We start from the raw sequence: 22,397 nt of genomic DNA, 5'->3' as shown, positions 1-22,397 counted from the left end.
CAGGCAATCAGGCAGTAATAGACCTCGTGGAAGCTGAAAGTCCCCCAGATAAAATTTACAAGGCCTAAGAGAGCCTGCCTGGTGTTATTTAATACTTCAGTAATGAACACCTGAACAGGAAAGATTGCTTGGGTAGTTTTATTCTGCATAGATGAGCAGTCAGAATTTCAAAGAGGGGCCATAAATACAAGCATGTGGAATGGCCGTGGATTTTGGCATGGAAGGCGGTTGTGCTGAGACTGTGAGAAGGTTAGAGAGCAGGAATAACGGGGAAGATGTTTTCTTTCAGCTTCTCAACTCCAAAAGGCATCCTTTAGCCAGGAATGGCTTTAGGTGCAGCAGCAATCCTTCTCCTGTCTGCTGGTAGCTGGGTGCCTCTGTGCATGAGGCCAGGCATTTGTGAACACGCAGCTTACTAACGAAGACTGCAGTACAGTGCTGATGTCTCTTGGTGTCACACGTGTGTTTGTGTACCTGCGCTGGTTAACGAGGACAACAGCAGTGTGCAGCACATCAGTCCGTGTGCTAGCTGTTTGCCTGTGCACGTGTGGGGTTAATAAAGGCCACAAATAATGCTAATTCTTTGTAGATGTGTTTACATTGTTAGTGGAGTCTGCAAAAAAAGCACTGAAACCTTCGTGTGTGGGTATGTGCAAGTAACATAGGTACGGCTTGATACATTTTGTGTTCATGTGCAGGGATATTGCTGCTTACGTAGACAGTTCTGACCTGTGTCTGAGTAAAACATGTTCAGTGTTGCTGATTTAAACTAGTAATGAGCTATGTTTTCATTTTGGCAACACAAATATGGGGCCTGAGGGGGGGAATGATAGCAGCCAGAGGCTGCTTACCGAGCACAGGGGCATGGAAAGAAATGTTAAGCCAGGTATGAAGGTTTCCACTATGCATCATCCTGCCCCTCCCATCCCCAAATATTTGAAATGTTTTATTTCTTTTCAACGCAGAATGAAGAGAGACTGAAATCACAGAAGTTGCCAACCCCCCAGTCACCCCTTCCCATCCAGGTGAGTATTCCATTACAGGGCTTTTCGAGTGCTGTGCAGACCCCTGTGTGTTCATGGGGTGGTATTTAACAGAGGGATGTGGCAGCCTGAGTGTCTTGGTATTGACAGGGAAAGGCATATTCTTCATGTATATATGGTAGGTGCTAACATAGCAAGAGAAACTTCTAGTTCAACTAAGGGCTAGCGTAGTGCTGTGGCATGTGTGTGGTGAAGGAAGGTGCCATGTGTTTATGCTGTCAGAAAACCATGTACAAGTTTTAAAGCTAAAGCTGTCGAGTTGATGTACGTCTGCGTGCGGAGAGGAGATGAGTACGGTCCATCCCTGAGCAGGTGTGTCAGGTGTGTCTGTGTGTGCACCGCAGGACTCGGTGCACTGCATGCTCGTGCGAAGAGGGGAGCAGGGCGCCGGCGATGCGTGTGTCTGTGCCTGGAGGGCTCTAGGAATCGCTGCCGATGAGGACTGGGTTATTGTCGGCGTGCTGGTACGCAGTGCTGACTGATAGCTCCCTGTAGTTCGCTGGGCTCTGCTGGGTGATTGATGGAGCGCTGTCCCTCGCATCAGCATCGGCTCCGCTCGCATCGCTGGCAAAGTTAGAAAAAGCAGTTTTTCCCTTTACTGTACACTTGCAGTTTTCAACAAAATTGCTAACCCTTCACCATCACCTTCTCTGCAGAAACCTCCATCATTGGCAGAAACGTGCAAAGCTGGCGGAATGCAGTTTTACTTCAAAGGCTCATTAAATTTGCATTCCTTGGAGCCCCACAAGGAAGATGATGGTCTGGCTTTGTCTGCCTGGCTTCCTGTTCACTTTGGGTGATGCATCAGAAAGATCGCAATGCCTCTGACACCGCCGCCTGCCTGGAGACAGACTCAGGTGATGGGCCTATTTTGCTGTGGTGCTCTCTGTTTGTTATTGACTTGACAAATCTATCTAAAAACTGGGATGGGGGATATTTTTCCTAGGCACCATCAACACTCAAATAAACAAGAATATTGGGAAAAATGTGCTTAGGTCACCCCTCTAATGTAGCCTACTTAAAAGCCATTCCCATCAGGTAGTTGTTCAGCAATTTACTGACATAATCCTGCTATTTCAGGAGTCCACATTACAGTAACAGGTCACCCCAGTAAACAGGCCAAGGCTGGGGGGAATGTTGTTCTCTCCCTGCCTCCAAAGCAGGAGTGAGTCACAGAAGAGCGCACAATAAATAAATGCAAGAGCGCTGTATCCAGCACAGTCATCGGAGAGCTCCTGTCAACACTGAGCAAAGCCCCTGTACTCAGGGATGTCTTTATCATAAACAGGGCTCTTTGGACTCCTGAAAGCCAAGGCCAGGGTCCGTGGTCAAGTGAGATGACCCGCTGTGCAGAATGCTTAGCTGCCCAAGGGGCAAGCGTGCATATAAAAAAGATTTTCTCTGCCACCCTAGTTAATAGCCTTGCCACCTCCCATTTAATGACTGCTACTTAATTCAGGGATCGTTGCTGCATACCTCTGCCACTGAATGCGTGTGGATGTCTCCTATATGGAGCATTTATCTAGCGGTGAGAGTACGAGCAAGGAAACCAGATGAGTCCTTCCCAGAGCCCCGGGGTGGACCTGCAGCACTGGCCAGTTGCTGCCAAAGTTTCTGGCAGCTTCTGTTCCAAGATGCCCCCGGTACCGGGGTGGTGGCAGTGCCTTGCCCTGGCAGAGCTACATTCCCACCCCCTGGTCCGCAGCTTCTTGCACAGGGCATCTCCTTCACTCTGCAGACCGCAGCCCGTAGCCCAAAGGCTCCCTCGGAGGGTGCGCAGGGCAACCCCGGGACGGGCCGCATCCCCGGAGGGCTCCAAGTGCACCCCAAACCCCTGGCCTCGGCGGCCTCTCCCGTTACCTGCCCTCTCCGGCAAGGAGTCGCACGGGGCGGGCACGCACCGGGGACCGTCCCCCACGCCCGGCGGAAGCGGCCGCCCTTGGGCTCGGGGCCGGGCCCCGCGGCGGGGCTGCCTCGGCGGGGCTGTGCCTTCCCGGCGGGGCTGTGCCTTCCCGGGGCCGGCGCGGGCGGGGGCCGCGCACGGGGCAGGGTTTATAGCGCGGCCGCAGCACCGCCCGCAGCCCGGCGGGGCGGCAGCGGGCAGCGGCCGCGCCCGGGCGCGGAGCTCCGCACCGGCGCAGCGGCAGAGGCTGGCGGCCGCCCCTCCGCCCCCGGGGGCCGGCGGGCCGTGCTAGTAGTCGGCCGAGACGCGCGGCAGAGCGGCATTAAAAGGCGGCGGCTGCGGGGACCGGCACCGGCGCACGGCGCTGCTGGGCGGGGGGACGCGGCGCTGCAGCGCGGGTACCGGTACCGCGGTACCCGGCTCTGCCCCGGCATCGCTGCGAGCCCGCGGCTGCTGCCGCCCGGCCGGGCGGAGGTGAGTGCTGCGCTCCGCGGGGCGGACCGGGAGGGGTAGGGGTAAGAGGGGGGCTGTGGGGCGCAGCCGTCTCCCGCTGTACCGGCCCCTCGCCGCCAGCCCCGGTGAAGGCGCTGCCGGTGAAGGTGGCCCTGGGGGGTAGGTCGGGGTCCCGCTGTGGCAGGCGGTGGTTAGAGGAGAGCACAGCTTGCGATCGCTCCCCTTGCCCCCGCTCCGCAGTTTACTCTTTATTTTAAGCTCCCCACCCCACTCCCCCATTTCTTTTTATTTTCCTGCGAATACAACAGATAAACCCCTCCGTTGTGTGCTCAGCCAACTCTCCCTGGAAGCTCTGGAGAGTTCATGAATATGCACCGAGGAGAGCGCTTCCCGGGGAGGCTGCCGCTATAATAAGCTGATTGAGCTGTGCCTGCAGCAGGGTTGTTCTCCCGAGGGAAAAGTTGGGCGCCAGAACTGAGCAGCTTTGTGTCCCCGACTTCACGGAGGGTTGGCCGGTCCCTCTGAGGAGGAGGAGAGCCAGCAGCAGCATTCTCCGTGCTCAGGGCTATTAGCAGGTCCAGCCAGGCAGGATCCTCATCTCTGACAGCAGCTGCTGTCAGGTGTTTGTCTAGAAGATGTAAAGAGAGTCACGTACCTGGCACATGGAAGGTAACCTCCTGTTTCATATTGGTTTGTATGAAATTCACTTTTCCTGCCTAAAAACCCTGGGTCACTTAGTAAGGACATTACATTGCTTAGCAACAGTCCCAACTGCAGCCCAGTCCTGAGCCCTTACTATTCCGGGTGGTCTCCAAAGACATCCCAGCAAAACAGCCCGTGTCCTGGAGAAAATGAACTATTTTGTGTTCTTTCTTATTCGGTGATGTGATAACCAAACAAAAGAGTGGGGCTGGTTGCCACTGCCTCGGTGTTTGAAAGCACTTGAGAAGGGTGGGAGCTGCCGGGAGCTGAGTATAACTGAAAACCTCTGGGACAGAGGGAGTGAGATGAAAGTGGCAGGTCCCTTGGGCACGTGTAGGACCTTGCATCTGCTTTGCTGCTGCGTCTTGTGTCGCTTCCACTTCTGTTTTGTACACAGGCACAGCAGCGTGCTGGTTAGCAGCCTTAGCTTATGCAATTATTAGGATAGTATTTTGACAGCTGTGCTGAGTCTTAGGGTGTACCGTAATGTGCAAGCAGTAAGTCCCTTTAAAACAAGGCTGGTGCATGTCTCTTTTGTGACTGCAAGACATGACTCAAGTGGGATGAGGACTTGTGTATTGGAAGAGAAGTACTTTTCAAATGACACAACACGCAGACTTTTTGCTCACAAAGCCACACGCTGACACACATAAAATCTGCTACCCTGAAAGCTCAATTTTTTAAAACAATATTCCTATGAAAATTTGGGTGAGCTTTTGAAACTAGCTTTATATTCTCACCAGTAAAACTTTGCTCGGGGACAATATTTTTCCCTCTTCTTCCCCAACAGCCTTGTGAAGTGTTGATAAAGATATTATCCACAGCATCAGCTTCCTTTGATTGCTCTTTTAGGCTGTGTGTCTAGGTGGAAACGTAGCAACACAATAACTGTATTGAAGGGAGATGTTTCAATAGCTACACTTCTTTTATCACGCTGGATACATCTTCAGGGTGAGACTCATCAAGCCAGACTTTTTACCTCTTTGGAGCCTAATAGTTTGATTCCCTAAGCCTGGAATAAAACAGACCTGAGCTAGTGAAAAAGACAACAAAGGTGGAATGGAAATGCTTATATGTTAAAAGATCCATTCCTCCTTTCTTCCTGCTGCCCCTATGAATACCTGGTGTATTCCCACAGGGAAAATGCTACACTACAGAGTGAGAATGCTTGTCTAATAGAAAAATTATTCAAGGAGAAACAAGTCATCAGCGTTTGTGACTGTTTCACCTAGACACACATGGGGAAAAGCTAAAGGACAAATGGCCCAAAGCAATATGCAATGGTATAATATGTGAGAACCAGACTGGTGTTTGGGAAGTAGCATCAGCATCATTCCAGTCACCCACTGTGGTAAAGATTGTGATTCAATTTCTGCAAAGTACAGGGCCAAATTAATCCTCAGGGGTGGGGAAAAAAAAAACAACACCTGCAGTCAGCATTAATGAATTAAACATCACAACTGCCTTTGTCAGGCCAATAGAAAAAGTGGTTCAGTTACAGGAGAACTTTGACCATTTCTGTATCTGTCATTTCTGAACTGTCAATGAGAAATGTTTTCAGCAAGCTGCATTGTGCAGGAGTTTATGGGGGTAGCTGCAATGTGTGTGTATGTATATGTAACTGTATAGCATGAGAGTGGTAGGGTGTGTGCATTTCAGTGTGGCACTGGGGGAGGCATGAATACGGTGTTAACATTTTGCATTCGAAAAACCACAGCACATCTGAAATCCTCTTGTGATGCCAGTGCTCCGAGATAAGTGCTGCTTATACAAAGACTTGCCTGTTGGGTACAAGTACTTAATAAGTAAGCTTGACTGGAACTGGAGAGGGATAGAGTTCATACCCTGACGGCATATGGAAAATCTGGATAAGCTGTGATTTTTATTTCTGAAGTTTGAACAGGTCCTGCTGTGAGTCCCAGGGTCTCTGGGTGATGCTGCCATGGTCTCTGTTCATGCCAACATGCAGTAAATCCTGGCAAGACTCTCTTTAGCACGAAGCGTTTAGCATACAGTTGGTTTAATCCTCTAATCTTATCAAGCACTGACATAAATGAGAACTGAACAGATTAATTCATTCTCAAAAATCAAACCCCGTTATATTTCTCAATGTAGTGCACAAGATTGCTCCTTTCACTTACCTGATTGGCCTATTTCTTCATCCATTGTTTGTTTAAAAGTATCCGACTACAGATTTGGGCTCAGTGGTGAAAGGTACTCGGTAATCGGCTCTCCTGTGATATGAGTTTATCTGCTATTTAAGTAGCTGCGGGGGATTTCAAGATCAGAGCCAGTAATGTGGTCTGGGAGGCTTGGTTACTGGAAGTTGCCAGGTTGGCAGAGGAAGGGGTTGCTGGTTAGTGTGGGCACTTGTTACCTCCCTGGTGACAAGCAGTCCTGTTTACTTTTTGTTCCTTTTGTGCCAGTCAAGAGGAGTGGAACATGTCCTTTGCCTTCCTCCTTTCCACACACCTCCCTGTTTCTCTCTCTATAGAGACATAGAACAGTCCTCAAGGTGTGTGTGCAAGCTGCAGTTCAGCTCTGTGAATGTGTGTCCAGGGGCAGGGGAATGTGTTTCCAGACCTTGTGATGAAGCTGAACAATGAAATACTAGTTTCCAGCATTCGCTTATGTCTCTCCTGCAATACCACAGAACAGGCTATCTCTTTAAATGATTGATTTCACACAGATTTACTTGAGTTCATTCATCCTGATGCAGCTTTACCAGGGTGAATTTTCTCTGAGGTCTAGCCTTACTGATGTCTTTTCTAAGGGCTGGATCCTGCCTCTTGCAGCAGAGTCCCTTATTTCATGAATAGCTCTGCTGCATTCAGTGAGGCTGTTTAAGGTGCCTGTGACTCAGACTAATGCAAGTCAGTTTAAAGGACAGATTACGCGCAGTGTGAGTATGGATTGCAGTGTCTGGCCCTTAATGAATAATTCAGGAACATGGAGGAGACAATGTAAGAGTTAAGTGCTTAATGCAGCTCTAGGTGAAGTCTAGGTGAGACTTTCCATTGACCCCAGTCCAGAATATGTTTCAGCATGGGCTTAACTGTGAGTTTGTAAGTTGTCCCATTGATGGCAGTGTGCTTCAGGCATGAGCTACAACAACTGTCTGAATTAGCACCCAGTAGAATATTATTTATGACCCTCTTGCCTGTCATACTGTCATTAACTGTACTCTGCAGCACCATGAGAGAAGTTTTATGAGGTCTCACCACTGCTATTGAGTCATGCTTTTATAGTCATGAAAAACAGAAACAATTAATAACTGGAGTGCTACACCCTTAACGGGGGAAAATACAGACACAAAAAGTTTGGCAAAACAAGCTTCAAAGGTTTAATTTTGGTTGCTTAGACCTGGGGATGATGCCCTCCTTTTGCAAAAACAAGGCACTTGCACGTCATACGGGTTTCACCAGAACTGGACACTCAGCACTTCACAGCTCCCGAGGCCACTTGTGTCTGTTCCTACCAGTGGCTGAGTGCGATCTGTCTTCATGGGGCCGAACTGGCCCCCAGCACTGGATCTGCTCCTGGGAGAGCCGCTGTGGTGGGGGTGGCAGAGCAGCTATCTTCTGCTGATGGGGAAGCAGAGGATACTCTGCAACTGCAGCTCGTGTTTTGTGCCGTGGGTCTGCAGTAACTGTGGCAATCCTGTCCTTCCAGCTGGCCCAGAGGGATGTGCTTTCCCATAAAGGTACAGTTCAGCGCTAGCCGTAAGCAGTGCTGATTTTGTTATGATTGCAGCATCATTGACTTGGAGCGGCAGAGCATCTCCTCTTTCTTGTTGTAACTCTGGAAGTATAAAACTTCCAGTGAAGCCTGTGCCCTTGCTCTCAGCCTGCAGATCCTGGCAGTGCAGCAGGCTTTGCTTGTCCGTGGGGAGGCAGGCATGCCCGTACCAGAGCAGGGCACCCCGGACACAGGCTGTCTCCTGCACTGAAGTTAGGGCTTCACAGATACCTGACCCCTTCGTCCTGTTTTGAGTTATCTCTGCTTGCTGGGAGAAGAGGTTTGGGGAACAAGGCTGGGATACTTTCCATGCCATCTGCCTTAAGGCAGCAAGCTCGAAGGTTGGCACAGTTAATTCCTGATCTTTGCCAAGCTCTGTTAATAGAGAACGACTCCTCCTGAATAGAAGGCAGTTCGTGTTACATAAATAGTGGAGGGGGAGAGGCCAATGTGTTTGCAGGGGTGAAAGACATACTGGCAGTCGTCTGGTTCTTCAACTGCTGCTGGTCTTGACTCTCTGCTTCTTTAAAGGGGAGAGTCAGAGGTGAGAGTCATTTATTTTCTGCCGGGACTTCAGGGTGTGGATGCTATTGCTGACTTGGCTGTCTGATGTTGGGCTAGCAAGCCAGAGTCTCTGTTTCTCCAATATATGGTTTCTTTCACCATCTATCTACAAAAATGTATCATAGGAGCCCTGTTTCCCTCTGCCTTCCCATGTTCTCAAAGGATCTATGTGTTTGCAAAGCAATAGTAGAAAAGGAAATTCATGTGTCAGCATCACAGGCCTCTGCTGGGTATTAACTTCTTTACACTTCATGATATTGAGCATGGGAGGAGCTGGGGCATCTGGTAATCAAAGCAGAGAACTGGGAAGAGTTGGGTCCTGGTGTTGCTCTGCCACAAATCATGTGGTTTTGAGCAGATCTGGAAGGTCGCTGTAGCAAAGATGACTCTGGGTTTTGGATGCCTCAATTTCTGGGCAACCAGTTTGTGTTACTGTTAACTGGAGTTATAGGTACCACTGCTGCCCCCCAAATGGCAACTCAAACTTGACAACAGTAGTTGTAACTTGCCTGGTCTGTATTTAGCTTCTGTTGAAGTCAGCAAAAGTAACGGTTGAATTCCAGCAGAGCTGGAGCTAGGCTGTGGAGCCTGGCTTAATTCATTTGTAAACTTGCATATAGTCTGACCTATTTCCCTAGGGGAACAAGGGACTTGGATCTGATAGGTGTTTGCAAAGGGTTTGTGCAGGCTCTGATAGAAGCTGCTATGATGCACAAATCAAAGTGCTCTTTGCTCCTAGGGGGATGTGCTATATGTTGACTTGTTTCTTGGCTCTGTTTTACACCCAGGAGCTGAGAAAGAATTGCTTTTGAGTGCTGTATTAAGGTCTGTGGAGACAATTTGAGGAAAAAAAGAAGTTCCTAATCCTTTCTACTGCTTGGGGTACTGCTGAACAGGCAGCACACTTGATTCCCTGAATCAAATAATTTGTCTTTTTGTTCCTCCCCTTAACAAGGCAAATGAATTCCTGAAGAAGATGGAGCTGCAAACTCAGATTTGAACTAGAGCCCAACCAGGCATTTTTAAACGTGTCTGACAAAAGCCCAAAGCAACCGTGACTCCGGCTTGTAAATCAAACCTGGCCACATCCTCTGTCTTCACATTTCCTCTGCCACCTCTTTCGCTCCACCTCCCCCCTTGCACACCCTCCCACTTGCTCTCCAGCTAACAACTCATGCGCCAAGTTTAATCTCCAAGCCAATTTTTATGGCTGAGTTGAAATGGGAAGGTGGACGGGCCCACAAGAGCATGAAAGTGACTCAGTAAAACAGTGGGCTCCATTTAAACTGAGAGCTGTGGGTCTGGAAGATATAGACAACAGCTTGTTTTAAAAGCTTAATCTATTTTGCTGGAAAGCTTGGGCTAGTTCTTGAACTATTCAGAAAGCTGCTCCTTCTGATGCTTCCTGCCAACAGTTGCAATTTCCAAACTCCAGGCCCAGGTGTTGCAAGCTGTGGTTCTTCAGGACCCATCGAGCACTTGTCAGTGCCTTGGAGTAGCCCGAGTGTCAAATCTATAGAGGTGCTTTTAACTGGAGTGTCTCAGAATCTGATATATGTGCTTCAAGCCGTTTTTTTCCACATCCAAATGGAATTTTACTTCCAAGGCCACCCTTTCGCTTTCTCCCAGTCCTAACCCTTACATCTCAGCTCTGTCACTTCACATGGGGCTCTTGGAGACAGGCAGCAACTGGGCTGTGGTCTTTGGTTCCTTTCATTTTTGTCACTGATGTCAATACTTGTGCACAAAGCATGGTAGAAATGCTGCAGCATCATAGGGAGCTATAAAACACCAGCCTATGATAGCTGGAAACAAGATAGATCAGCAGGTAAATGTTTCATCCCCTGTGGCACTGCTTAAGCTGAAGAAAAGAAGCTTCATTCCTGTAAATCTGCTACATGGAGCCAATTCCTTGGTGGAAGTTACCTCACAGTATCTGCAGAGTTCATAGCATAGGTTTCTGTGTAAGTGGTACAGTAAAGCATTTGACCTTATTTAGATTCCAATAACAGAGAGCTACACTGTAAGTAGCAGAGACAGATTAAGTTAAGACTGTGATGACATTTCCTTTACAGACCTCGTGCTGTTCCTTGTATTTCTCCTGTGTTTCTGATGTGTTGTGGGGGAGATCATTCCTTCTGGAGCCAAATCTTGGCACACATGCGGCCAAATCCATTCCTGCATATACACCACCTGCCTACATTCCCATCTTTTCAGTGATGTTGCAGATCCTGGTACTGTTTGCGTTTCTGTTCCTCTGGCTGACTTGGGTAGTGCCTGCAGTGAGTTTGCTCCCTTCCTCAGCCAACTGGGCCTGGCTTCCAGAGGGCCAGACACAGCTCCACTTCAGCATAGGGCAGTGGAGTGAGTCCCTCTGAAAATCCATTTACCAATGTCTCTGCAAGAATAGCCTGTGTTTGCTTGTGGAGTGGGATCCCAGGAGGCTTTGGGACAAGGCATGTTGTGAAAGGATGGAAGGTGAGGGTCTCAGACTCCAGAATATGAGAGTAATTCAGATGAGGTGATGTGATTTTCCCCAGGAAAGCTAGAAAAACTAATAGCAGAGCCATGACTGTTTCCTCTGTTTTTGTTGGCTCGGTCCTGCAGTTAGCACAAGTAGCATCTCAGCCTGTGAACGCCTGGCTGAGGATTGTGGGATGCGATAAGGAACTGGGAACCGTTGCCTGAAATGCTTTGATCCTTTGCAGATGGCAGTCCCTTGGTATCCCTTGGGCTGGGTGATTGCCATTCTCGAACTCCTGAGCTCGTGCAGCTCGTGTGGCTGTTGATCTCTGAATCTTTGGTGGTAGAAGGGGAATAAGGACAAGGGTGGTGTCTGCCTCTTGCTGAACTGCTCCTGTGCTAGGCTTAGATCACACTCCTCTGGGTCTGTACTGGGGGGGAGGAGAAGAGGGGAGAGGTCCTGGTGGCCTAAATCTGTATCCTATAGACATGGCCTCACTGGCAGCTTCTGGGAGCTGCTGCCAGCAACATTTCCCTCCCTTGCACAGGGACTAACAGGAACCAGCTCTTAGTGGCTCTTGTCTGTATTAGGAAGCATCCTGGACTCTCCCTGAGATTAATGTGTCATTAAAGCCTGCTTGCTTATTCTGAGACCCGGCCCCCTCCTCTGCTAACAGTCTGCAGGACTGTGCTCGGTGAGCTATGATAACGTTTAATGTGAGTTTCTGCATGGTTGGTGCAGCTGGCAGTAAGCTTTAAGTCCTTGTACTGGCAGGGGATCTGCAGACGTGCTGTTCAGGCACAGAGGCATCTTGTCTCATCTCCATGTCCTCCCCTTCCCCTCAGGAAGTTTTCCTTCTGTTCTGAAAAAACCCTGTGCTCAGCCAGGTCCTGCTCTGGAGCAGTCAGCTGTGGCACTGGAGACTCTCCAGCCTCTGAGTTTTACACTCTGCTTCCAGATTTCTCACTGATCCTGGGAAGATGAAAAAGCAATGCTAATTAATCTAGTTCCAGAAGCACCAGGTTTTCATGGGAGGAGAGCAGCTAGCTGCATATATTCAGAGGGAGAGAAGTGTGGGAGGTAAGAAAAACATACTTGCTCAGATCCCACTTTATAGGCTGCTGAGAGCCAGCTAGCTGCAAGCTACTTTGTGAGTCCCTCCTGATCAGTAGTGAGTTTTCCATGGGTGACAACAGAGCAAGGTTTGCTGCAGCTATTCCCAATCAGCTGTAGTGAGTGTCAGGATAAATTCTCCCCAAAATTCAAGCCCTTGCATTCTCAGAAATAAGAGGCCATGTCTATACCACAGAGGAGCTCAGCTCAGTGCATGGAGCTGGAATGGTACATGAACAACCTTGGGCATGTCTTCTGCTCCCTCGTTTATGAGGACTACAGCATCACCCGTTCCTCTTTCATGCTGGTATGTGGAAAGCCCTTGTAAAGAACTGAGTATGACTGAAATGCCATGGGAGCTGTGTCTCCACCACAGATTGCAGTCCTTACAGCCTTCCTGCTGTGAACCTCGCATTTTCTGATGTCAGTAAATTATAGCAGCACAAAGGCAAGACCTCTAGATCCATCAAACTGAGGCTCGGTAGCATATGGAGTGAGACACTGACCCGTATGACTGACACATGTGCAGATGGGACTTTCTACCTGTACCTCCTTTTCCTGGAAGGTCTGAGCACGATGAGCAGAGCTGGCTGAATACAGACACTTCAGGTGAAGGGGAGTACTTGCAATATTCTTTTAACCTTAATTGTACTTTTTATGTTGGAGTGGTAAGAAGTGGAGATGAAATAGCTGCCTGTGCTGTGACTGCAAGAAGGACTGGCAGCATAGGTTGGCGTTCCTGTTACCTTTCATATCGCTGCCCACCGAACCACAACCAGCAAAGTCCCCTCAGCACAAACTGCCGCTTAGGCTGCTGGCAAGAAAGCAGCTCACGTGCATGATGAGGAAGAAATTGCCCTCCTCCTTCTCAGTAATGAACTAGCAGCTTATGGGGAGACTCTGGAGAGGGGCCTTTAGGGGAGGGTGTTTTGATCAGTCCCAGAAGCACAGCGTGCACACAAGCAGGCTATTGCTGGGGAGCTGCAGATGGAGGAGAGGGCACAGCCAGCCCTTGTCTTCATACTTCCTCCTGCTGCAGGGAGCAGGTGTGGGGAGCAGGGTCAGAGCTGGAGATCACGCAGCTGAGCATAGAGTGGTATCAGTGCCCACAGTGACGTAAACTGGGGAGCCTAAGCACAGGGTGGAATAATAAATGACTGGCAGGCGCTGATTGTAGGACTTGGCTTTCCTTTTCAGGGTGACAGTGGTGTGGGAAGCTTGAGTTCATAGCAGAGCAGCACACAAGCTTTGGGGATGGCAGTTTATTCCAGGGGCTTGGGGATTGGTGAATCCTCTCTGTGGTCTGAGATTCTTTCCTGGAGTGAGTGACACTTCTTGGGACAATATTACAAATGCCCTGGTTTGTGGCAGCCATCTGTATTTAATGATGTGTAAAGGCTTTGCTGTGAACACAGGTGCTCAGGGGTAGACGCTGGAACGTGGAAATCCACACACCTTTAACAAGCTTGTTCTCTTGGGCCCCTGGTAGGTGGGAGCTGGGGTGCTTTTGAAGTCAGTGTCAAGGCACCCAGTGGCACACAGCTGATGCAGAAGCCAACGCTTTACTTAGCAACAGCGAGTGGCTGGGGCTCAGACAAAATTGAAGTCATTTTTGTAGTGGTTAGGTAAGTCATTTCTGAAGCGTATCAGAATCTCAGCTTGCTTGGCATTTGTGTGCAGAAACCTGTAAGTGCCACATGCCTGAGTGACAGCGGGGCCGTGTCATTAACACGAGCAAGTAACTCCAGTGGTAAACATGGCACAAGGCTGCCAGGCATGTTTTGTGAGATTATAACCAAGAAGCTGTCTTCTAACGCCCACAATCATTAGTTACAATAACCAGGAGCAAATTATTTTCAGGAAATGAATTTTCTTTGGCAATGCCATGCAAGTTAGCAAAGTTCTTTTGCTAACCTCTGCAGCAATCCTGGGATGGCAGGGCACCAAACATGCATGGTTTGATGCCAGCAAATCCTGGTGACCTTTCTCTTTGAAAAGTGCCAGTTTCAGTACTTTGAAGCAAGTTTTTTGGGGCAAGTTATTGTTTCCTTTAGGATTTTTAAAAAATCTGTCAGGATGCAGATTCTTCCTGGAGCCACTTAGGAACTGGCACCCTAGGGCAGACCTGATGGCTGGTACTTGCTGGAGCCATGGTGGGGCTGCCTTAATTTCCCAGACTAGTGCTATGTGAAGGTGCCCCCCTGATCCAAGGCTGGGGGATCACTCTTTTTCCTAATTAAGGAAACATTCAGGAGAAGTGTGGTGTTAAAATAGGAAACTTGGATGGCCAAGCTAGTTCTTATTTGCAGGCATTTTACTCCTAGCAGAGCACAGTAGAGCTGCTTTTGCTCTGCTTTTTGCTTTTGTGTGGATCACAGCTGTAAGGTTACCTAGTTCTTCTGTCCACTTTCTTCTTGGTCTGTTCTGTGTGCAGGAAGTGGCTTCTCACATGGCAAAGCAAACACCTTGTAAACCAGTCTCTCTCCCTTTTCCTAATATACTGATCTTGCAGTCCCTTTCTCCAGCCTGTTCCTTGTCCACGTGGCCAGGTTAGAGGTAGAGAGAGATGAGGTAACTGATGGTCCTTGTGTTCTCTGGCACTCGTAAGCCTTTCTGATGTGTCCCAGGTACTGGCATGCACATCACTGGTTAGCACTGTTAGATTGGCTCTCATTGTGGAGGCTGGATGTCTCTTGCCAGCATAGAGGTTACGTTGCACGATGATAGTTACACTTGATGTTACAGCTCAAATTATGCTCGCAGAACGAAGCGAGTTTGCAGTTTGTTGCACACAGCCCCCATCTGTGCCATTCTGTGCACTTGAAATTAGGTATCTTGTGTGTCAAACTAGGCCCCCAAAATAAGTGTCTTTTTCTTCCTTCTGGTCTCCTGAGCTCCTGCATCCTCCAGATGCGGACTGCACCACCCCCTCCTCCTCAGAGATGCTAGGAGAAGATTCAGTTCAGTCCTCTTTGTTCAGCCCTCAGGCTCTGTCGTGACAGGCAGTGTTGAACAGCTCATGAGGAAATTAATAATTCTGCCTCTGAGCCAGGCATGAGCAGCGTGCAGGAAATGAGGCGGGAGACCACACGCTGAACACTGAGGAGAGAACAAGGTAGTGAATAGCTGCTGGGTTTGGGGAGCATCATCCATCGCCTGCACTGGTGGAGGCTGGAGACTTTGCCTTTGGCCACTGGGCTTGGAAGAAAAACTGCGCTGCAAAGCATTTATGGAAGGGGGGCGAATTAAGGATGCCGTGTCAGCCCTGAGTTTGGCATTTCCTGACTGGTGAGTGCTTGACTTTGCAGCTAATCTTTCCACACTGTTTTTGGCATGTGATTATGAGTAGATCTAATCAGTGCTTGTCGGCCGCCTGGAATAGCAGGCAGGAGATCCTGGATGTCATAGGCTGAGTGCTCCAACCAGCCTTTGTCCGTTACGAAAGCAGGTTGATAGATCATAGAATCATTTAGGTTGGAAAAGACCTTTAAGGTAATTGAGTCTGACTGGCTCCTTCCATTTCCAGCTTCTCTTATCTTAGCCAGGGTGTAAAAGTGCCTGTAAGGGGAAGGAAGCGTGGGACAGTCAGCAGTGAAAGAGGACATATCAGTTACAAGTGAGTGTGCATGCATGTGCTTGATTTCATAAAGTTTGGGAGATCAGGCAGTCCTCCGTCCTGTATACAGCTCTATCTTTTGTCTTGCCTCCTGTGGGCAAGTGGCATTGCAGATGATAGAGCTTTAAATATATTTTTTTTAAATCATTTTGTTGAACTTTTTTCCCAGCAAACGCATATTTACATCATTGCGCTGCAATTCCAACAGCACTGTGCCGAGAATTTTCAGGATTATAACCAGGACCACAAAACTGCTAGCTCTGCTCTGAAAGCTTTACCCATGAGAGGAACGAATGTGAAGTTTAATTATTTTGTCGATAGTAATCTCCCGTATTACAGAAATTGTCTTTCCCTCCCCTTCTAGCCTTGTGCTTTCTTTCCTTTTTTCTTTCTCGCTTGCTGATGCACAAGGCTTCCTTTTTCCTGTAAGAAGGAACAACCGAGTAATTGAAATGGAACACTAGTGAGGATTTTTTAATCTGAAAGTCAGCATTAATTAGTCAGGATGGGTGTAATTAGCTTCTTCATCTGTCAGTGCCTCTCCCCAACTTGTCAATGACTTTCTTCTATCCTAGATTTCACAGAAGAAAGAACTCTCTCACGTGGGAGCTGCATGGGTGTTTCTCCTGGCTGGGGTGCAAGTGAGTGGCAATCCCCACAGGGCTGCTGGGGTCTGAGCTGGATCCCACCTGCTGCAGTCAAGGGCAAAACTCTTGCTGATCTTAAGGTCTCCCAGGTTTGGCTTTGTCCCTTCTTTCCTGCTATGTGTCAGGCTCACAGGAGTCATAAGTACTCCTACCTTGTGCTCCATAGCCCTGTAGCGCGTTAAATGCTTAATTCATTACTCCAGTCAGACTGGTTGCTGACCAGGGGTGCACATGTCAAGGGGCTTGGAAGCCCAGGCTACCAGGCACTGGTTCATCTGTGACAGTCGTCCAGGGAGGAATGGGGTGAGCCTCTTCCACTGGGCTCCGGTAGCATTCATGGCCGTGGTGCTGAGGTTGTCTGGTGTGTAGGGCCGCAGGGGTGGCTCAGATCTGATGTGAGATAGCCTCTGTGCTCCTCTGGACAGAACCTTCATCTGCAGATCACCAAATCTCTGCGCCAAATCTTCATCCTTCCCTGACTCAGTTCTCACGTGAGTGCATATAATCTTGGCACTTTTCCAGCGTTTGCTGTGCTGGGATTTACACCAGCATCAGGATTTGTACCAGTCTTTAGCTACAGGGTAGAATGCCTTGGCCTTCGTACTTTGTGGGTACCTGTCTGTTGTAAGTGGGTTTTGCAGTCACCATGAGAGTGGTTGGGAGAGACAGAGGGAGATGCCTGAGGTCTGATCCTTTCCTTGAGTTGAGGATTTAGCTTGTGTTTAAAAAAGATGTGATCCTTTTTCTGCTGGCTTATTCCCATCTCAGTCTCTCTCATTTCCCTTTCTTGTCACGTGCAGGCTCTTCTGTTTCGGGATTAGAATCTTCTCCCTCCTTCTCAGTAGCTCAATAAATGGGAAATTATTATGGCTCTTTAGCTCTCTATCTGAAGAGAGAATGCATATGCTTGATCAGGTCTTGCAGTAACTCTGTTCTGTTAAAGAAGAGCCCAGGGCAATGCGAGAACGGGCAGCTGGGTGGTGTGGTAACTGCATGTACACACCACCCTGCCCAGATGGGATGAGTGAGGTTTGCACCTACATTCATGCAGCACCAATCTGCACTGCTAACGTGAGCTGAAGTTATACCTTGCTTGTCTCTTAGAGGCAGAAGGGTGATAGTACTTGTCAGCCGGGCGATGGATGGGAGTTACATGCTGGCCGAGGGCTTGTGTGTGCTGGGGATGTGCATCTGCAAAGGCGAGTAGTGTGGGGTGAGCTGGGGCTGGGGCTGGCACTGTGCTGTGTTGGGGGGGCCGGCGTGCCAGCAGGCTTTGGGCACACAGGAGGATGTCACTGCCCTCCACTGCTTTGGCAGCATCGATGGGGTTATGGCTGCTCTGCGGGGAGAGTTTGAGTGTAGAGTATGGGAGAGAAGGCAGGACTGCAGCAAGGAGCAGCTGGGAGAGGATTTATATGCAGATTCAGGGCCTTGGGAAGGCCTCCTCCCTGTCATGATGCAAGTAAGGCTCTCTGTAAGCAACAACAGAAGAGCACGTGGGTATACATGCCCTTGAAGTTGAGGCGGAGGAGCACCCCCACACCAGTAGCTGTCTTGGGCAGCGTTGTTCGTATGCTCTTGGCTTGCCCTGGGGCCCAAGGCTCACGCAGTGATGCATGGCTCTTCAGGGAAGCTTTCAGATGCTCCCTGGCTGTTTAGGATTATGCATCCTGAATATTAAAGAAATCTTAATGCAGGCTAAAACGAGCTAGATTTCTCCTAACCCTTCCAGAGACTTGAAAAGACCAGTCTTTGCTTGTTCTTGCTGTCTAACAGCCCTACATGTGAAGGGGGAAAACAAGACAGCAGAGTTTTGTGAGCTGCCCTCTCCACCCTATTTCTTAGCCTCCTGAGAATGTGGAGGTCTGGCAGAAGAGGGACTGTGGCCATCTGCCATCAGGGGTGCCCATCTGTTTTTGCACTGTGAGATTGCAGAGCAGGAGGAGGATTCAGCACAGGTTTACACATGCCCTCCTGCACAGCTCTGCAGCCTGGCTGAGGTGGGTGAGCCAGCTGCATGAGCCTAGCCACGGCGAGGGGATGGGAGAGTCCCTGCTCTCGCGCTGACCGGAAGGGTGGGATGTTTTGAGACAATATCAGTTGCAGATTAAAGCCACTGATCAACATTTGTGCTTCCCTTGGTGTGGGCAGGAGCAGAGAGGCTGGAGCTCAGAGGTTCCCTGTCCTCCACAGGCTCTGCAGCGCTGGGAGTGCTCTGCCAGCGCAGGTGCTCTCCAGACCAGGGTGAGTCCCATGGGAGCTGCTGCGGCCAGCAAACAAAGCCCCAGGCATCACCCAGGCTGACCAGAGCCAGGGAGCTTGCTGTGACCCTTGCTCCTTTGCACACCCCTCTTCTGCCAGGGAGCATTTCTGCCCCATTGCTTTTCCTCTCGGCCCAAGCTCAGGCAGCTCCCAGATCTTCTGAGGACCTAGAGTTAAGGGGTGCTGGCAGTTCATCTTCCTGCTGATAGAAGTCCTGTTAAAATAGAAACACTGGTTAGGAGCAAAGCTCGTGAATTGCATCTGGCCTGTGTGTAAATTGCTTGCAACTGTCAGGGTCAGGCAAGGAACGGAATCTGTTCATTCATTCCGTGAGGGGGGCTGCAGGCTTTGCGGGGAGCCGGGAAAGGGAGTGATGCTTACAGGGTCTGGGCTTTCTGGGCTTTGCTCTCAGGGACCACCACCTGTGGCTTCCTGGCTTGCGAGGCCACCACGCAACACCCAGGACAGGCACATGGGAAAGTCTAAGAACCTGTGTGTGCTGGCACCCCCTGCAAAGGAGGGCACCTCAGGGCGTCTCCCTTTCTTTCCTGCCCAAGCGTGGGCTGATCGGGGAGAGTTTTCTCCTCATTCCATGGGGGCAGGAACTGCTTTTGCTTCCTGGTTGTTCTAGGAACTGGGAAAACCCACTCCATAAACAATATCCCACAGGGGTGGAAGGAAAGCGGGGTTGTTCAGCCCTTTTCCTTCCCATGCTGGCAGTGGATAGCCCTTCGGGGACTAGAGCAGGGTTACATGGAGTTCTCTGAGGGGGTCATGTGTGCATGTCCGTGCACACATGTGTGTCTGCAGGTATGGGTGCATGTGCTTCTGGTTCTGCGTGCACCCACACACGCTTTGAGGGAGAGACAAATACAGCTATAAATAGCTGGGGGGAAATCTATTGTTGGTTTTAAGGAGAGGAAGACAGAGTCCCTTGCATTTTTCATCTGGTAGCATGGACTGTTCCTGGGCATGAGAACCATGTTAGCTAATTAAATGTTCCTGCTGCTGCAGTCTGTGCAGCGTACTGTGAACGTACTGGTGTTCCTGGAGCCATGCAGAGCCCTCCCCTGACAGAGCACTGAGCTCTGGGACTGTAGTTTGAACTTCTCCCCTCTCTGGTTCCTCTGCCAGGCAAGATGTGGGATACCCCATGGCGAGCCTGTTCTTTCAGTGGCTGCAGCAAATCTCTGGGGTTTGAAAGGAGTCATGCCTTGCTGCTGCAGGGCTGAGAGAGCTGGAGTGGGCCTCCCTCCCTGGCTCTGCTGCTGAGACCCTCCAGCAACTGCTACGGATTCATGGCTGTGCCTGGTGACACCCATTGCTGGGCCTTGATGACTGCTTTTCTCTGCCTCTTTGTGCAGGTGCTGGACATGGACACAGATGATGACCCGTTGTTACAGGACGCCTGGCTAGATGAGGAAGACGAAGAGGTAGCCTTCAGCTCCCGGAAGAGCTGGGAGGGTGCTCTGTTGTGTGGGAAAAGCCCATGCAGAGTCAGGCCCCCGCGTGTCACACTGCCTGTGTCTGGTTTCTGGAATATTGTTGGCTGGGTATTTACCAACCCGTACTGCGCTGGCTTCATCCTTTTCCTGGGCTGTGCCATCCCTGCAGTGCTGGCTGTTGTCATGTTCCTCTACTACCCAGCCCTGGATATTGACATCTCCTACAATGCTTTCGAGATCCGCAACCACGAGTCCTCTCAGCGCTTCGATGCACTTGCCTTGGCCCTCAAGTCCCAGTTTGGGTCATGGGGGAGGAACCGCCGGGACCTGGCTGACTTCACCTCTGAAACCCTGCAGAGGCTCATCTTTGAGCAGCTCCAGCAGCTTCACCTCAATGCTTCCCATCTGGGGGTCAGCGCACGGGTCAAGCGCAGCACCCGAGAGGGCAGGACGAGCTCCCCCAAGCCCCGTGCCCACCTGAACCCAGGAAACCGGACTTCCCGAGTTGGGAGGGGTGCCCCACGCTGGGACTACTCCAGCACTTACATCAGCGCCAACACACAGACACACGCCCACTGGCGCATTGAGCTCATTTTTCTGGCTCGGGGGGACTCTGAAAACAACATCTTCACCACCGAGCGCCTGGTTACCATCCATGAGGTTGAGCGCAAGATCATGGACCACCCTCGCTTCCGGGAGTTCTGCTGGAAGCCCCACGAGGTCTTGAAGGACCTGCCCCTTGGCTCCTATTCCTACTGCTCCCCTCCCAGCTCCCTCATGACCTACTTCTTCCCCACTGAGAGAGGAGGGAAGATTTACTATGATGGCATGGGACAAGACCTTGCTGACATCCAAGGTGAGCTGAGGGCCATGGTCGAGGGCTGGCGTGTTTAAGGCATGCATCTCCTGCAAGTTTAGGCTGTCGCTGGTGTGCAGCTAAGAGGGGTGACTGCCTTGTGCAAAGAGGAAGATGCTGCCACATTGTGCCTTGAGGAATTGCTCTTTCTGTGCTAGGGCCACTCTTCTACCCTTTCAGCAAAGCCCCTGCAACCCCAGTCATGGGTCACACAGGAGAGGGACAAATGAGGGGGAGTCCTGCATTGTACAGATGCCTTCTACTGACCCTTGTCCCCTGTGAAAGACCGTGGTTAAGTAGAGGAATGTCAGGTCTTGGACAGACAATAGGGATGAGCTTCCCTGCGCCATGGAGCAGATGCAAGAGGTCTGTGGGCTGCTCTGGAGCTTGAAAGGCAGCTTGTGAGTCACCAGCTGGAAAGGCTTCAATAAGGAGTGGAGGAGGAAGGCACTGCCTCCTCCTCCCAGCTCCGTACTGGTAAAGTAAAGTAAAGCAGAGGCTCTGGATGGTGAAAGAGGTGAATCATGAGGAGTCTGTGGGTGTGACGTGGCTGTGGGACGAAGCCTCCATCTGTCTCCCAAGCGCAGGCTGCAGATGATAGCTGTCCAGGAGCCATACAGGGAGCAGGCAAAGAATTAACTCACTCTGCTCCATTGTGAGTAACAGTTCTGCTACCAAAATAGGAAAGAGCATCGTTTCTGGGTCTTTCTGATGTGAACTCAAGGAAACTTGAACTTTCGGGGTAGACAGGCAGTGTCTCTCACTCAGAACTAGCTGAGTGCCTCCATCTCTGCATCCCTCACACCATCGGGTGGCAGAGGTACCAGGTCACAGCAGAGCCAGGGCTCCTCATCTTCCATGGGCATTGTTTAGCTCTTGTGCTTCCCAGTGTGATGGAGCAAATATTGGCTCAATGTATGAGAACTAAGTGCATCCAGCAGCGTGAGTATTGATGGGGATGTTGTGTGCATTGCTGCTCAGGGGAGCTGTGGTTCAGATCACAGTCAGGTGGAAGATGTCCCCCTGATGGGGAACTGCATGCAGGCAACATCACAAGCAGAGTCACAAAGCAGAAGTGGAACATGAGTCTTTGCAGCTCAGCTTTCTCCAGCCCTCCTTGCTCTCTGCAAGGCAGCAGCAGTCAGCATCACTCTGAGACAGGGTCACTCCCAGTTTCCCTTTGTCAGACTAGACCCTGTGCCTTGCCGAGTCAACTAAGCAGGACCTAACAAAAATGATGCTGCTTTCTCCTGCAGGGTCCCTGGAGCTGGCCATGACCCACCCCGAATTCTACTGGTATGTGGATGAAGGCTTGTCTGCCGAGAACATGAAAAGCTCCCTGCTGCGGAGCGAAATCCTCTTTGGGGCACCACTGCCAAACTACTACTCAGTGGAGGACCGCTGGGAGGAGCAGCGCCGCAAGTTCCAGAACTTTGTCATCACCTACGTGGCCATGCTGGCCAAGCAATCCACAAGGTGAGGGTCTGTGCAGACAGGGCAGGTGCTTTGCTGGGAGCAGGCGAGAGCAGGGAAAGGCAGAGGTTAGAGAGGACGGTGCTTTCTGTTGCACTAAGGGAGTGGATGGAACAGG

The 22,397-nt window shown here is 50.3% G+C and overlaps 1 protein-coding gene across 1 annotated transcript in view; it reads left to right on the top strand.

Annotated features, from left to right (window-relative positions):
* Positions 1-3,341: 3,341 nt before the first annotated feature.
* Positions 3,342-22,397, top strand: part of DISP3 (dispatched RND transporter family member 3) — a 38,643-nt gene continuing 19,587 nt past the window's right edge. The window contains exons 1-3 of the mRNA XM_068415071.1: positions 3,342-3,420; positions 19,870-20,806; positions 22,063-22,282. Of these exons, the coding sequence (XP_068271172.1) occupies positions 19,879-20,806; positions 22,063-22,282 (1,148 nt within the window). The 5' untranslated portion in view covers positions 3,342-3,420; positions 19,870-19,878. The remainder of the gene's footprint in view (positions 3,421-19,869; positions 20,807-22,062; positions 22,283-22,397) is intronic.

Source organism: Nyctibius grandis, chromosome 17 (assembly GCF_013368605.1).
Source record: "Nyctibius grandis isolate bNycGra1 chromosome 17, bNycGra1.pri, whole genome shotgun sequence".
In the NCBI taxonomy this organism is placed as follows: Eukaryota; Metazoa; Chordata; class Aves; order Nyctibiiformes; family Nyctibiidae; genus Nyctibius; species Nyctibius grandis.
This window is presented reverse-complemented; position numbering and strand designations above follow the sequence as displayed.